At 40.1% G+C, this 17228-nt stretch overlaps 2 protein-coding genes across 2 annotated transcripts in view; one reads left to right on the top strand and one right to left on the bottom strand.

Moving 5' to 3' along the window:
• LAMC2 (laminin subunit gamma 2) overlaps positions 1-12855 on the top strand; it is a 57206-nt gene extending 44351 nt beyond the window's left edge. The window contains exons 17-23 of the mRNA XM_034409642.3: positions 2540-2684; positions 3928-4077; positions 4460-4574; positions 6109-6308; positions 7869-8027; positions 8138-8237; positions 10318-12855. Coding sequence (XP_034265533.2) covers positions 2540-2684; positions 3928-4077; positions 4460-4574; positions 6109-6308; positions 7869-8027; positions 8138-8237; positions 10318-10568 — 1120 coding nt within the window. The 3' untranslated portion in view covers positions 10569-12855. The remainder of the gene's footprint in view (positions 1-2539; positions 2685-3927; positions 4078-4459; positions 4575-6108; positions 6309-7868; positions 8028-8137; positions 8238-10317) is intronic.
• The window catches only part of NMNAT2 (nicotinamide nucleotide adenylyltransferase 2), an 84143-nt gene continuing 79765 nt past the window's right edge, over positions 12851-17228 (bottom strand). The window contains exon 11 of the mRNA XM_034409643.3: positions 12851-16132. Coding sequence (XP_034265534.1) covers positions 16030-16132 — 103 coding nt within the window. The 3' untranslated portion in view covers positions 12851-16029. The remainder of the gene's footprint in view (positions 16133-17228) is intronic.

The following is a 17228-nucleotide window of genomic DNA, read 5'->3' as shown; positions in this document are numbered from 1 at the left end:
TGAAATGTGTCATCAGCCTCAAGTCCAGGGGTGAAATCCAGCTGGTTCTGACAGGTTCTGGAGAACTGGTAGCGGAAATTTTGAGCAGTTCGGAGAACTGGCAAATACTGTACCATCCCTGGCTGGCCCCAGAGTGGGATGGGAATGGAGATTTTGCAGTATCCTTCCCCCAGGAGTGGGGTGGGAATGGAATTTTGTAGTATCCTTCCCCTGCCATGCCACGGCCACAGAACTGGTAGTAAAAAAAAATTGGATTTCACCACTGCTCAAGTCCCTTCGTGCCCATAAGAGATCTAATTCCAGCCCACCTTGAATTCCATTAACTCTTATCCACCACCAATTTGCTTTGATCATTAGTAGTTCAGACTCTTGTAGAGAGCTTAAGCTTGCAATAAATCCTTATATTCATTTGAACTGCCTGGGTTTCTACCCTTGACAGTCATCATCTACTTTTTCTCTAGATCTCATCATATCAGGTCAAAATCTTAATGTTATTGTTAAAAGCAAACCACATTTATGGGGACTATATATAGATTGGTAATGTTATTATAAAGTGAGACAGAGATCCTCCTCCTCTCTGAGGGATTCCTCCCATAGGATGCCAAGATTAGTCCAATATCAGAAACTGGTATGTGTTTTCAAATGACTGCCCTCACTTATAGTACCTGAGCCCAGTTTCTCCTCCTCCTTTTTTCAGTAAGAAGGCAGTAACAAGAATGAAAACAAAAAGTAGTAACCTCTGCTTGCCTCTCCATTTGGAATTAGAGGGCCTAAATCAGTGGTAGCTAACTTTTTTGGCACCGAGTGCCGAAATTGGAACGTGCGCCGGAGCACCGGAACCTGGAAGAGAGCAGCTGGCTGGTGCGCATGCATGTGGCAACCAGCTGCTCTTCCAGCACATATGCACTCCAGATAGCTGGTCTGAGGTACATGCACACTGTACAGTTGCTTTCTTCCGGGTTCCATCCGGGTTCCATCCATTGTACTCTGGGTGTGCACAACGGAACCCGGAAGAGCAGCTGGCGATGCTGCACATGCCCACAGAGAGGGCTCTGCACGCCTGCCACAGGTTCACCATCACGGACCTAAATCTTAAAGGATGCCATTCTAAACAAAGAAAAAGTCTGATTGAAGACATGATTTTGAGAATGGTTTTAAACATGAATTAGGCTTCTTAAATTTTCCATTAAAAGCAAAACAAAACCTTATTGGTGTCTCTGATGCTGCACTGCAGAACTTCAGAAGACCCCTGCTCGTCTGGAGCCATGGTGGCTCAACCATTTCCACAAATGGTTGATCAGTTGCCATGGAAACCCACATGCATTGAATAGCATCCTTCCACTCCTGCTTCTCAAAAAGCAAACAATTTCTAATACTTCTATATATACACATATATTTTAAAACTACCCAAAGTAACCTCCTCAGACTGTAAGCTCAAAAGTTTAACTATTGTAAACATTTTTTTCCTTTTTTCCTCTCTTTTTTCCGCTCTCTCTTTCCTCCCTCACATTAGATATTCCTGGCTTCTAGTTTTTTAAGAGAGGCCTATCATTACTTTTATTTTATCTATTTCCTTCTATTAATCCTTGTTAACCTTCTGCTAAATTGAAGAATCCTTAAAGTGTAAATTTCCTAATAGGAGACTTTGCACTCCAACTCCTATAGAAAATGGTAATTTTGGTGCTCTTTTATGTACCTTGTCCAGAACTGGACTTTTCTTTCTTGAAATGTGATGACTTTTTACTATCTCAAGAGTAGTAAACTTAATTTTGGGGTGGTGGCTAATAGGACACTTTTAATGCAGTGTTGAAGACTATTTCTGTTCCGTTATAGATAGCACCGTGTAGGTTCCATTTCTTGATTGCTGAGGGAATACGATAGAATGGTGGAACTTGACTTTTATTGAAAATGATGAAGATATGAATATGAATTCTCCATATGGCTTTTTACCAGTTATTTTGAATGATTAAAAGGCGAAGCTCAGAAATCCAATATTGAATTTATTATTATTTCTTTATATATGCTGGGCTGAATATAATGAATGGTTATGAAAAAGAGATTTAGTTACTCTTGGTTTCCCAACCTTTCCAAAGGGCTTTCCTCTGTGCTATGCTATGTGAGAAAAATAAGAGGAAAAGAGGAGCAACTCCAACACAAATAGATAGATCATCTTGGTGAAATGTATATTGTCATAGGAATAAAAAAAGCACATAATTAATCAAACACAGCAAAATCATATTGGCACATCTCTTCTTCTATTCCTGAGGCGGAGGTGGGTGGGACAATGATGGGGATGTCATCTCATGAAATAACTTCAGAAGGATCATGGGATTCATCTCCTGACCTGGATTCTTAAGCAAAGAAAAATCAGTAGTGTGTAAGGTAACCAAACGTAGAGCAGGTTTCTCTACTCTGATTTTGCATTCTCCAAATTACATGTGAGTTAAGCCAAGATGGGATAAATCAGGATAAAGCATTAGGGGGTGAGAAAGAGAGACTTCCCCCTTTTTAGGCTCAAAAGTTTTACTCTGATCTCCAGATATGATGACCTGAAGCTGCTGACGAAGGAAATGGAGGCTGATGCTAGCCAAGCTGCCTCTAACGCTGAAAGGGTCTATCAGGATAGTCAGCAGCAGCTTGGCTCCCTGACTCATTTAACAAAGACTGACACAAAAGTTTTTCAGGTAAGGCTTGTGTTTGTGATTAATTGTAGTTCTTCCAAGAGATTCCTAGAAATGTCTTTGTTTTACTTCATGCATTCATTTCTTCAACAACGGATATTCTGGCAAGGGGAGAGAGAAGCTCTGGCTGTATCCACAAGGATGCTTTGCTGTGTTCTTCTGACAGGACCCCATGCTGCCCACAATGTGACTTTACCGCCCACCCAGAAATGGGTCTGTGCGGTGCTGCTTTCTAGGCACCTTAACCTATGACATCCCAAGGGTCATGATTAGTTGTCTCCTTGGTTATAATATCTATGCTCTCTGTAATCAGTGGAACAACTTGCCTTCAGAAGTTGTGGGTGATCCAACACTGGAAGTTTTTAAGAAGAGATTGGACAACCATTTGTCTGAAATGATATAGGGTTTCCTGCCTAGAAGATCTCCAAAGTCTCTTCCATCTCTGTTCTGTAATGATATGTGGGAATGATCATGAGAGATCGGACGAAGAGATACAATGAAGGGAATAGTCAGATAAAAGGCAACTTAGCCCTCAGTAGGAATGTGGACAGGGCCAGTGGCTCAGAAGAGAGCCTCCCTAGTTTCTTGGGCTGTAAAGGGAACCAAGGAAGAAATGTATTTTCAGATTTGCAAGATTCTGTCAATCTTTATTGTAACCATACAATAAAGTAGAATTGGTTCATTTGCCATTTATTCCTGTTTGGTCTGCCTTGCACGGCTGACACTTCCCAACATAGTCCATCTGCCCAATACTGTCAACTATTCTTTCACCACTCTATCAGTTAGCACTTGGGTTACTCTAATTTTTCCCCCTATTTCTTTCCATTTGTACTGTCTACTGACTGAACTTTTTGACTGTATGATCTTTTGATCATTCACTGGCAGCAAAGAGTTAGGGGGATTTTTTGTATCCTTTGGCTGTCATCTAGTGTTCAACCAGATTTGTACAAATGAGATACAATGTTTGGATAAGTGTTCCTGAAGAGCTGGAGTTTTAAAAAGGGGTTTACTGCCAAGGTCAGTGTGGGAACATTGAAGTATCCTAAGAACATGGTGTGTGAGAAGAACTGAGAAACCAGGACCTCTCTGGGAGCAGTGGACATTGGAAACAGAATTACCCACCTTTCAAGTTTCAGAAGTACAAAAGCCAAACTTGTAATTACTCTTTGGGTTTTGTCCAATCAATTTCAGAGCTTGCCCTCTTTAGGTTAACTGTTTTCCCTCACTTTCTCCTCTGGTGTTTTAGGAGGAGGCTGGACAGCTCCAGCAGAAAATGGACTCTTTATCAGGCTTCATAGAGACTTACATGGCAGAGTATAAGCAGCTGAAAAGCAACCTAGGGAAGTGGGAGGAAGAGATCAAAGTGTTATTGGAAAAAGGCCAAAATGACAGACAGGTAAGTAATCAACATAAATATAAATCGTACGTTTTGTGGTCCATAAAGTATTTACTCTTCAGCAGAGAACTTTGAACCAAAATTTTAATCACAGATTTTATGACATTATGGCATGTTTATGGTTTGTTCTTTGTTTCTATATGAACATTAAAAATATTGACTAGGTTTATGTCACTCTTAGAAACCCCCACTAGAAGGCACAGAGACATCCCCTGAAGTATACGAAAAGTCTGAACGTGGTCTGTAAATAACTGTTGACCTTCTGAGTCTTAGGTGAAAGGTCCCTAGTAGGCAAATCCTTTATTTCTGTACACAGCACAGATGTAGAACTGAAGTTTCAGGCTGTGCATTTTCATGCTCTTGTCTTCCTTTCTGCTTACAGTCATCAGTTCAATTGTTGTCTCGTGTCAACCTTGCCAAGCAAAAAGCCCAGCAGGCAGTGACTGCTGGTGATTCTGCTTTCAATGATGTTGAGAATATCTTGAAGAAGCTGAGGGGTGAGTTGCACCTGGATCTAAACAAGTTGCAAGTTTCTGATGGGGCTTGGGAGTAGTGGGTAAGATAGTGCAACCCTTTGGATTCAGTCCCAAAAGGTATTTCATCTCTGCATCTGCTAGATGATCTGGTAGGAAGACAAAGCTGGTGTAAACTGCAGAGGTTATACACTGTATGTGGAGTTTCACATACTCCCTTTTTGGAATCAATTTTACTGTGTGTAATAATGGGTGAGAACTTCATTGAAGGACAGGCTAGAAATAGCTATAATGATCATGTAAAAACTTTAACAAGAAACAGATTCACATCACATGAATATACATCAAGAAAAGAGGTGCTGAATTCTTTACATTCTTTAATGTGATGTTTATTTCAGTAAGCTCTTGGATTCTTTTAAAAAGTTTGTGTGTGTGTGTGTAAGTAAGTAAGTAAGTAAGGGAAAGATAACATAATTGTATAGATAGAGAAATTTGGTTAGAGCCATGAAGATCATCCCACAAGTGCTTGTTCAAAAGGCAACTGGACTTTTTATTTTTGCTTGAAAACCTTTCACTTCTCATCCAAGAAGCTTCTTCACTTCTTCAGTTGAATGAAGAAGCTTCTTGGATGATAAGCGAAATGTCTTCAATGAATAACAAAGAAAGTCCAGTTGCCTTATGAAAAAGCACTTTTGGGACAACCATGACCTGGGTGACTGAGAATCTCCATAGACATTGAGCCATTTTTTAAAGTTTGCTGGCACATTTTCAAAATCAAGGTTTTACATTTCTTTTCTAGGACAATGTAGCTTGAACATTGAACATTCTTTTAAACCATCTACATGATTATTAGTTTTGCATTTTTGTAATATTGTGTATCAATGATTATGTTGACATATTTCCTGAATTTCTTTATTCTTACAAGTGTAATTCTGAACATCTCAGTTTCCCCCATTTTTGCTTTGCTTTTAAAGGGTTGGGCAGGATTAGTATCTTCCTATACATTAAGACTTTCAAAAAAGATTGAAAATGGGAACAGTTTGGAGGTTAGTCTGATAATCAGGACAAAATCTAGGCTTTTTCAGTGATGTTAGTTTAACATTTGGAAATTCTCTCCTCAAGAAAACATGTTCCTCTTTTGTCCTCATCATTTAGTAACCAGTAAAAACATTTTTATCCCAGCAGTCATTTGAGGCAAAGTTTGTAGTTGAAAATTCCAGATTTAGGGGAGATTTTGTCTCATGAATGAAGGCAAATATACATGTCCCAGGATAATGTTGCAGGATCCAGTCTGGGTCGGTCACTGGGACCAGAGGTTTTGTCGCTCGATATTCAGATTCTAAAGTTGCAATATCACAACATCTGGCTCCAGTTCTCTGCACGAAGTCCATCTTATTCTATATCTTGTACCATTTTCCTCTTTAATCTACCCAAACTTTTAATCTCAAAGTATTAGAAAGTGATAATTCAACAAAGCTGAGGCACAAATAAGATAACTTACTCTGTTCATTTGATTTTTTAAAAATTTATCTTTATTTTCTCCACCTTCTGTTTATAGATTTTAATTTTCAAGCAGGTGACAAGCAAAAAGAAGCCTTGGATGCTATGCAAAGATTACCATTCATCATCAATAAAGTTGCAAGCGCCCGTGAAAAACTGAGGCGTGTAGAAGCAACCCTGGGCAAGGCTGTTAATGAAGCAGAGTCAGCCAGGAGAATGTCTGGTGAAGCAAGGGAGATTGCTGAGAACATTGATCAGGTACAGAGGAGTGGACAAGAGTGTTAGGGTTAGCAATCTGGATATGGAAGAACTAGTGAGCTTGAGGATGGATGACAAGTTATTTCCTTTCATTTGACTTTATATCATTGAAGGTTTAGATTGAATAGCGTGCTGTCCTTCAAAATTTCAGCAACTATAGGAAGTTCTTTACTTAGCATTTGGATATAACTTCAGATTATTCAGAATCTGTCACAGATACTTTCATGTATTCATTCTTACAAGAAATCTATTAGAGGTCAGAATAATTGAGAGCCAATTTGGTCTAGAAGTTAAGGCACCAGGCTAGAGACTAGAAGACCATGAATTCAAGTACTGCCTCAGCCATGAAAGCCAATTGGGTGACTTTGGGCCAGTCACTCTCTCTCAGCCCAACTCACCTCACAGATTTGCTGTGGGGAAAGTAGGAGAAAGATGTGTTGGATATGTTCACTATCTTCAGTTATTTGTAAAAATAATAAAGGTCGGATACAAATATATAAATAATCATCTCACATTGTGGATGGACAATTGAAACTGGGAAATATTAGTTTTCCTGAGACCACTGGACATATTCTGGCAAAGTGAGATTTACATCAAAGACTTCCCATCTCTCATTTGAGTTGCTTATCATTATTGCTATAGCAGCTTTCACCTTATCCATAGATGGGAAAGAAGTATTTGGCAGGAACTGGAGTGATCAACTGATCCTTTGTGGTTATGTACATCTGATATTGCTCAAAAATGAATATTGACTTGGGTTTGACTCCATAATTAAAGGTACCATTAATTATCAGCAATGGGGTAAGATAGAAAAAATACTGAGAGTAAGGAGGCTTCCTGTTCTAGTTCACAAAAAATTCATTGGGAGATATTAGCTCCATCACTTTCTCTCAGTCTGGGGGTTCAAACTCAAGGCCCATGGGCCAGATCCAGACCATGAAATGCTTAGATCTGGCCCACAGGGCCACCCTGGAAACAATGAAGGACTGCTCCCAAGTGTTCTGCCAGTGAAAACCATCTCCCAAGCTCTATTTCCGGCTGCGACGGCCTCCTCTGGCAGAGGGTTACAGGCCGTTGCAGCCAGAAACGGAGCTCAGGAGCTGGTTTTCACCGGTAGAGCATTCGGGCTGCCGCAGGTGCCGCTGGCATGAGTGACATCAAGCAGGCCACACCCACTCTGGCCACACCCACCCCGGGCCCCCTGAGGTCAAACACAAACCTGATGCGGCCCTCAATGAAACTGAGTTTGACACCCCTGGTCTAATCTATCTCCCAGGGCTTTAATGGGAAAAAATGAGGAAGGAGCACTATGTATGGAGTCTTGAACTTCTCCATAAATTTGGGGTGTAAACCTGAAAAATAAAAGAGGTATCTGATAGAACCATTGTTTTGGGGATTTTTTGGGGGGTTAATGTCTCAGATTTGTGGGTTTGCTTGAAAATTGTTACAATTGCTTATTACTTCTGCACATCAAGCCATCAAACTTGTTTCTTCAAATATCCATCAGAATATCCTCTGTTGATTTTCTTATATTTTTTCCCCTTGTATTTGCATTTCCAGGAGATAGGAAGGCTGGCCTTGGAAGCAAATCGGACAGCAGATGGTGTGCTTATCTTGGAGAGTGGGATCATGTCTCTGAAGCATGAGGTCAAACTTGTGGGGGAAGAATTGCAAGAAAAGGGAAAGGCGATTGATATGGATGCCTCCATGGCTCAAGGGGTAAGTTTCCAACTTTGCCTTTTTTATAATGGGTGCTTTGAAGAAACTTCTGTTTCTATTAGAAAGCCTACTGAGCAGGTTAACATAATCTAGTACTGATATTTCTCCAGATAACTGAGGCATCCCAGAGAGCCAGAGCCAATGCTGTTAGTACTGCGAATGCTGTCCAAGACATACTCAGATTCCTAGAAGATGTTTCACGCATGATAGGTAAGAAGAAAGTGGTTTATGGCTAAAGTGTAATTTGGTTTCATTACCAGATGATTCAAGAAAAGTTAATTAATCAGGTTAAGTCAATTATAATAGACAAAAACAAACATGTGTTGATCATTGAACATGAGGGCAACAGGAGAGCAAATAATTTTATCATCATTTGAATTCTTATGATATTCTGTAAAAGTATGAAAGGGATATTCAATGTGTATTTTTTGTTTACTGTATTTGGGCTATTTCACAAAGGTAACCCTCTTGAGGTGTCAATGATAGAGAATATATGATGATATTATGCCTTTAATAAAAAGTTGAAATCTTCACTTAAAATTTTCGATCTTCACTTAAAATCTTCATTTAAAATGTAAAAGCAGTTTATCAAATTTATCGCTCAGATAAACTTTATAGATGACAACCAGCAGCTTGAATTGTACCCAAAAGCCTACTGGGAGCCAGTGCACCTCCATGGGGGTGGAGAAGTATAGTTCAGCATCATCAGAATACTGATGATACTTCATCCTGTGCCTTCAGATGACCTCATCCAAGGAGTTTATGTAAATATTAATCAGGAATGGGGCAGGGGTGGGTTTCACTTACCTTTGCTACTGGTTCGCATGCTCATCACGTCTGCGCATGTGCAGAAGCTTCTGCACATGAGCAGATCGTATTTGATGACGTCTGGGCAGGTGGGCGGAGCCTCCTGCTGCTGCTGCTACTGGTTCGCCCAAACCTGGGCGAACCGGTAGCAACCCACCACTGGAATGGGGTGAGTGCCAAGCCCTGAGGTCCTCCACCCTCCATCAACACCAAAACTGATTCCAGAGGAAGGGAGTACAAGATAACAATACTCCAATCAACCCATTAAAAAAAAAACCCATACCCAATCAGACCCCACATAAATACACATAGAACAGCTCAAAGCACACATTCTGATAGAGAGAAGTTCCCTAAGGATGAACTCCACATGAGTCCAAAAGCTTGGAAGACTAAACCTCTGGTCCTTGTGACTGACCCAGATTGGATCCTGCAACAAGATAAAACTCCCAATTTTTAAATATGGTGTTGGTCCAAAACGATTCTATAATTAATAGTATCAAAAACTACTGAGAGATTAAGGAGGACAAGGATGGATAAACTACTTCTATCCTATTCATAAGTCATGCATAAATACTGTGTTTCCCCGAAAATAAGATGCTGTCTTATATTTTTTTGCCACCAAAAAGGCACCAGGTCTTATTTTTTTTGGTGGGGAGGGGAGATGTCACCCACTGACTCATCTCACTTGCATGCATCACCCCTGGCCTCTTTTTCGCTATCAGAGGCCTTCAGGAATTTCTTCATCCGGCAAGGCTGGCACGGCTTTCCTGAAGGCCTCTGTAGCCGATAACAGAGCTCTGGATTGATCCCTAGCTTTGTTTTCGGCTAGAGAGGCCTTCAGGAAAGCCTTGCCGGCTGCAGCAAAAGAAATGGGCTGAGGTGTGCGTGGCCTGGTTGCAACTATCCGAAGGTAAGTAGTAGGGCAGCTCCACCGCTCCATCCCCACCCTAGTTTAATTTTTACCCCTGCACCGTGGAGTGGGCGAGGTCTTAATTGGGGCTTATATTGGGTGCACATGTAAAAAGCAAGCTAGGACTTACTTTCAGAGTAGGTCGTATTTTCAGAGAAACACAGTATGTTCAATGCTGTCTTAGTCCCATAGCCAGATCTTAAATCATATTGAAAAGAGTTTAGGTTATCTGCTTCCTCCAGCTCTCCACTCCCTCTCTGAAGCGCCAACATGACCACTTTCTCAACAACCTTCCTTAAAAAGGGAACATAAATTATCCAAAATGGTCACGTCTAGCAATGCATCTTGAGCAAGGGGCAGACCACTCCCTCTTTATGTACCAGCTAGACCACTCCCTTTCTCAAAGATATGTTCATCATAACCATTGTCATTTTTCAGAGGAATCTGAGAAAAAAGTGTGCATTCGCTAACAACTTCAGTGGCTTTGATTCTTGGATTATGAGGCAGCTACTTATGTAGCAGTTTGGAATTATGGGTTTAGCAGAACATATTCTTCTGTTACTCTTTTGCTAGGACAACTAGAGGATGTGGATGATCAAAGTGTGAACAAGCTTGAAACTAATCTTGGCAACGCCAGAACAAGAAACAACCAGTTGAAAAAAATGATGCTGCAACTGGAGGAAACAGCCAGCTGGCAGAAGCTTCGACTCCAGACACTGGATAGTAGCATTACTGAGATCCTTGCAGATATCAAGAACTTGGAGATGATCCAAGATACTCTTCCTCCAAAATGTTACAATGTACAGGCCATTGAGAGACCTTGAAGACCTTGCTGCGAAACCAGACTTCCATCAACCCCATTTACCAAGCCATGGACAAACATCAGGGTTAGAGAAATGATTTTGGGGTGAAATGAAGAGATGCCAGCCTTACAAGAACGGCTGCTTGTGACTCCACCGAACAGGTCCCTTGGAAGGTCTGTTCATCAGGCTACTCTGCCTTGTGAGGCAACCACTACCTTTCAGCAGCAGCACAATTCGAAGGGAATGTAATTCAAGCCCCAACACTCTTGAAAAAACAAGGGGAAAAAAAATCTGTTGATATGACAGAGAAGCCAGCCCATAAAGAACAGTGTGGAAGAGGCTGGATAAGTAGGATATGTATTTTCCAACATATAAAATCCTATGTATTTTTCTTGTTTCACCTGAAGGTGCTATCCCAGATGGTCATCTACTATTGACTCTCCACTTTATTTAGCCCTCGATCTTCCTTTCAACTGTGATTCAGTAGAAGAAAATAGATATTGCTGCACCCTGATAAATTTATTCTGCTCTATTATCAAAATTCTAGGCAATGAATAATTTGTTCCAATGCAAAGATCCAATGTGAGATGGCTTCCAGGCCTGACATAATTAACTTTTCCAATAACATTCTAGAAATCCTTTTTCTATCCAAAAACATTTTTCCCCCACTACCATTTCTGTGCAGCAGTGAAATGCACTTACCTTCGCTACCGGTTTAGGGAATGTGAGCATGTGCGCCTCTTCTGCGCATGCGCAGAGGGTCAGAAATGGGATGTAATGATGTCCCAGTGGATGGGCGGAGCCTCCCACCACTGGCACTACCGGTTAGCGCGAGCCGGATAGATCAGGCTGGATTTTACCGCTGCTCTGGTGGCTGTTCAGATAATCATATAGGAGATGGAACATGTATCTATCCATAGACCTAAACCAGTTTTACAATAATTACCTCAGGCCAGGGATTCTGGTAACTCTCGTTCTGCGATGGGAAGATTTTAGTAGAATGTTCAGTAAACTGATGGAAAGACAATCCCCAAGCAGGAAAGTGTGGGCCTTTATACACAGGTTACATAAGCTTGTATAAATAGGCCTGCCTTCGATAGATGTGTTTTCTTCATTTTCCTTTATTTACTTTCTCTCCACTTACTAAATGACAAACTAGGACGGGAAGAATTTAATAAGGGCAGTGGTCCAAAAGGTGGATTTTTTTGGAGGGTGGGTACCGATGTCACCTCAGTCTTGGTGTGGCATTCAGATCACTTCTTTGTCAATTTAGATGATTCAACCGTTGTCCCAAGATTTATTACACACTATGGTTCTATTCTTTCCTGCTGAGGTTCAGAATCAGTTCCTGAAATACAAAGTAGGGTCTGCTGAGTTAAATTAAGAAAAAAGATAGGTTGAAATTGTGGCACATGAAAAATCTTAATGGTTTGCTGAATTAGGATTAATATGAACTAAGCTTATATTTTTGCTTGTTCATATTAATAAAGCCCTCTCTCCCACTAAAACAGCAGTTAGGGTGTATCCCAGCAGGAAGTTCCTTCAAAAATATAGTGCTCCATCTACTCTCTCAGGCAACCTTAGTTAGAACAAATGATTCAATAAAACCCAACAGGAAGAAACCTTACAGACTTTCATCTTTTTACTGGCAACCTCATTCAGTTACTTTGGACAGTCTCTGGACAGTCCTTTGCAAACGATTGTATCTGGGTCCATACTGCAAAGTATGTGCTGTACTGTTCAGCTACACCAGGGGTGCCACGTTGCCGTGATGTATCGTAACTTCCCCCCTCCTTTGCTAAACCAGGGGTGGGCATGGCCAGAGTGTGACGCATCCAGCCCATGCCCCGTGAGTTTGACGCCCTTGAACTACATCAATCAAATCCATCCCCTACCATTAATTTTTTGGGATCAGTCACAGTCTCTCAGTCTAGTTGTACAGTACTCCAACAAATTTGTTGTTACAGGAAAAATTGAAATTGAAAGACCATAGTCCTGGAGTAAAAGCGGGATATCTCTTTGTTCAATAAAAATATAAATTATGCCATTATACAAAGGTTTAATTTGAGAGATTTTGGGGAAAAACAATACTTTAATGATGCGTTGCTTTCTAACAGGATTCTGCTTCTACACAAAATAGTGTGTTCAGCCTAGGATATTTGCACAGCTGATATTCTGTCTGGTTTGTATTTAGTTTGTTTTAATCTTTTTTTTAAAGAGAGAAGAAACCTTTTGTCATACTGTAAACAGAAAATATGTCCCCAAATTCCCTAACATCAAAGCAACATTAAAAGCCAACAAAATTTAATTAGCATTTTATTTTTTATATCCTTTTAAACATTTTTTTCCAATTTCAACATTGTCTTTGTGATTATGACCATTTTAGCAATAATGATCGAACTCCAGCATATTACATCAGTGTAAAACTGACATTTTCAAATCTTTTTTTCCTTTTAACATTTTTTTAAACAAAGCGAAGTTTAGTTTAAAAGGGCAGGTTCAGTAACGATAAAGAATTTTCTTCCTTCCCCATGTAGCTAAAATCCATATTTTGTGTCAAGGTAAAATCAGTCTGATAGTCAATCTCCAACTTTTACCAAAGCAATCCCACTTGCGTGTTCCGAATCACGGTTTCTCAACCTTAGCAACTTTAAGAGATTTGGGCTTCAGCTCCTGGAAGCCTGGCTGCTGGCTGGGGAATTCTGGGAGTTGAAGTCCATACCTCTAAAGTTGCTAAGGTTGGAAACGTTGCTCCAAATGGATGCTACACCTGCTCCCCTCTCCCCCACAATCATAAGCATAACTGAGAATATGAAGGCAAAGAGTACTGTAGTAAGACTTTATATACATAATCTGTATCACAATGCTACGTTTCTAAGGCATGCTGTCCTAAACTGGATGAAATTGGAAAGTGGCCCCAATAATCCATCTTTTTTTTGTTCAGAGAAACGGAGATATCATCCTGTTATTTCCTTGTCATGTCCTACTTGTTTGTGTCCAACCAAAATTGTCCTTTACGCCTTTTGGGAAGTCTAGGTTTACAGTCACACACACATACAACCACACACACAGAATCACACATGCGCGCACACAGAGTTGACTATGTGGTTGATGGGCATTGAATCTTGTAGCTTGGCATTAAGACCAATAGTGGATTGTAGCAGGAAGTGAATGAGAAAGTGCTTCAGAAGTTGTAGCTGATATGTCTCACAGGACAGCGGGAGGGCGATTTATCTAGTAATGTAGGCTATCTAAGCCTTCTCTGAGTAGAAAAATTCTTATCAAAGACACTGTCTCTTGTACATCTGCCTATGCTAGCAGTGAGTACCCAGGAGTACTCAGTACTTTGGATGATGAGGATGAGCCTCATCAAGACATCTCTATCCTCAGCTATTCTGTCTGGTTTCTAAGTGCTTGTTTGGATGGCAGCTGGTTCTCATAAGCAACAGTTCACATCTGAGATTGTGCGCACAAGGAATTCAGCAGGACATTGTCATACCTTGTTTGCTCACATTTCACAGGGAAATCCACATGACGTTACCAGCCATCTGGTATTTTTTTTTTCCCCAGTGCTACTTCTGCCGCCTTCTTACTTTATAAAAAACATCATTTGTGAGAATAAAAGAGTAGCATAATAGCCACAGATGTAAATGCTGATTGTGATAGTCCATCTTTTTTAGGGTATGGTTTAGATGCAGGCACTGACATTAATTCTTGCAATGGGTGTTAATTTAGAAACCCATTTCCCCCCCTCATCAATCTTAGTACTAAAGTGCTTCCCTGGCTATAGTTTTTTTTTTAAAAAAAGAAAGAAACGACATAAATAGAAGAGTATTAAAACACGGTAACACTTCAACTTTGTTTTTTTGTTTTTTTTTTACAAAAATCCCCATCTTTCTGGCTGGTTTTTTTTTTTTTTTTACCAGTTCTGTCCTTCCTAATTAAATACTTCTAACTTTGCAGTCTGAAATAGGCAAACTCATTTCAATGAATAAACACACAGCACAAAATAAACAGGTTATTATCATTACTTTTTTTTCATAAAAAGGATCATCACTAAGGTTTCTCCCCATAGCTGAACTGGATCCTCCTGCTCTATGTGCTACACTGCCAGTCGTGTGGAAAACTCAAGCTGTTTTCCTAATTGTGAAGCTGCCTTTTCCCACCACTGATATTCTCTAATGATCCTAGTCCCTCTCAGTGTCCATAACACGCACACACTACTAAACAGCCATATTAGTGGACCATTTAATCTACTCCAGCTATTAGGCAGCTTCTTTGTAATTGTTGTGTTTTGGAGGGGGTTTGCTTTTCATATGGAGGATAAAGTGTCTATTTTACAGCATAAACTCGAGCAGCAGTTTCCTTCCGTCAAGGGAAAGACGACCCATGGAAAACAAGCTGCCAGACTGTAGGACCATGTACAATTGTTGCCTACAAGAAATATACATGTACTTCCCTGACAGAAGAAAATAACAAACTGAAAGAGCCTACAATTATAGAACCAGCCACGGTACACCATGACAAGTAGTTAAACTCCAAATGGGTTTCTGAAGAACATGAAAATCCAGGAACAGACAATTGAGGGCCACATCACTAACTATCATTCAAGAGACCTGTGTTCTGTGGCTCTTTCCCCACTTTTAAGAAATGCTCCTTTTAAAAAAGATGTGAGAGTACAACAGCAACCCAAATAAAAACATGTCATCCTCTCCTTCGGAAACAGATTATCTATTTACAATGGGGGGAGGGGAGGGAGAGATGCTAAATACGAAGCAAACTTGCTTTCTGAGCTTTTTACCCTTAACCTTTAAAAAAGAAAAAAGGTTCCCGTTGCAGAAAAGCATTACAAATGAGCAGTTCTATTTTTCTGCTTTCTCTTGTTTTCTTTGTGTTCACTTCAAAATTCTTCTATCAATGACCTAAAATATCTGGTGGGCGTTTTAGTTTTTAATAACCTTGCCACCTCATTGTCATGGTAAAGGATGGCAATTATTAAAAAAGCCAATTTGGCGGTGGGGTGGTGGTGGTTGAGAAAGCCAATGAGAAACAGTAAGAATAAAGAGCCCCACCCAGATTTATTTAGCCAACAGTGGGAGAGAGGAAGGGAAACAGAAGAGCCATCATCCTGCTTCCCAAACCATGCTGGAAAGGCAGGTGATGTTGTTTCCTCTGTTGCATGCTGGGAAGGGCAATCCGAATCTTCTCCCTTTAAGCAATAGTGCCCGATATTCTTTACTCTTTTCCCTCCTAACTGCAAGGGGAGAAGGGTTGCTTGATGGCATATGTACTTGGCTGTTAGCTGTAGGCAGCAATTCCCGGGGCTGGACAAAAAAAAAAAAACAAAACAACCCAGAGTGGAATAGGCAGATGCACGCAAGAGGCATTGAGAAAAAAAACAAGAGTGAGAAAGAGAACCGTGATGAACAATCATAGGAAGGTGGCGCCACATGGCAGCTTTGCCACAATGCCAGCATGAGCTTTAACCGGAGGCATTCAGGTACAGCTGGCTCTTAAGGATGTAATCAATGACTGGCTGAGAGAGGTAATCCACCACATGCCCGTCGCCATGCTGAAGGGCCAGTCTGTGAGGGGTGGGGAGGGAAAGAAGGAGGAAGAGAAATCATTAATCAAGTTACTTTCGAGCCAGATAGGTATATAGTCCAGGCTACTCATCTTCTGGTTCTTCCTAGGCTAACTAACTCTGTATAATTTGCTAGCTGGCCCATTTCTTTCTTTCTTTCTTTTTTAAATTTGTAATTTTATTACAAATATATGTATTTGTAATAAAATACATATATATGACATTCACATAACATACAACATATACATAGCTTATCTCTTTTAAGCATTGTTTCTTTGTGGTCTTCTTTCTGTTATTTTATCTTTCTTCCCCTATGTCTTCATTTCTTTCTTCTTCTTCCCCCCCATTGTCCTCCCCCCCCAAAAAATCTGTTTTTTATCTTTAACAAGCTTAACTTTGTACTCTGCAATTATTATCTACATATTTTAGTTATATCTTTGCTATTATACATTTCTATATTCTTGTTATATACATTTTTATTCCATTCCATACATTTGTTATATATATATTTTGTACTTCTAATTTTCTCCCCTGATAGTTATGATAGTTATTATTCTTTATTTCTAGTTTTAAGCCATTTATACCATTTATTCCATATTCTATAATAGTCTGTCTCTTCTTTTTCCTTAATTTCTTTTGTTAATCTGTCCATCTCAGCACATTCTAAAATCTTATCTATCAATTCTTCCTCAGTTGGAGTTCTTTCCTGTTTCCAGTTTTTGCATAAACTATTCGTGCTGCCGTTAAGATGTGTAGCATCAAATATTTTATTTCCTTGGAATATGGTCTTGTAAAAATTCCTAACAGGAATGTTTCTGGTTTTCTTTCTATTTGTTGGTCTGTTACTTGTTCTATCCACTTCTTAATATTTGCCCATTTTTGCTGCCGGGCACATCCACCATAGATGGTAATATGCTGGCCCATTTCTAAGAGACCCATTGAAGAGCAGAAGCAAAAATGGTCCTAGATTGCAATGAGCAATCTTTTGATGGCAAAGAGCTTCACTTAATGTTGTTGGGAGAAGGGAATTGAGGATTGCAAAGGAGAGGTGGCTAGATGACACCTGTGGGCAGAGTGAGCTTCATCTGTGACGAATC

Source organism: Pantherophis guttatus, chromosome 3 (assembly GCF_059756535.1).
Source record: "Pantherophis guttatus breed Tessera chromosome 3, ASM5975653v1, whole genome shotgun sequence".
Lineage (NCBI taxonomy): Eukaryota > Metazoa > Chordata > Lepidosauria > Squamata > Colubridae > Pantherophis > Pantherophis guttatus.
This window is presented reverse-complemented; position numbering and strand designations above follow the sequence as displayed.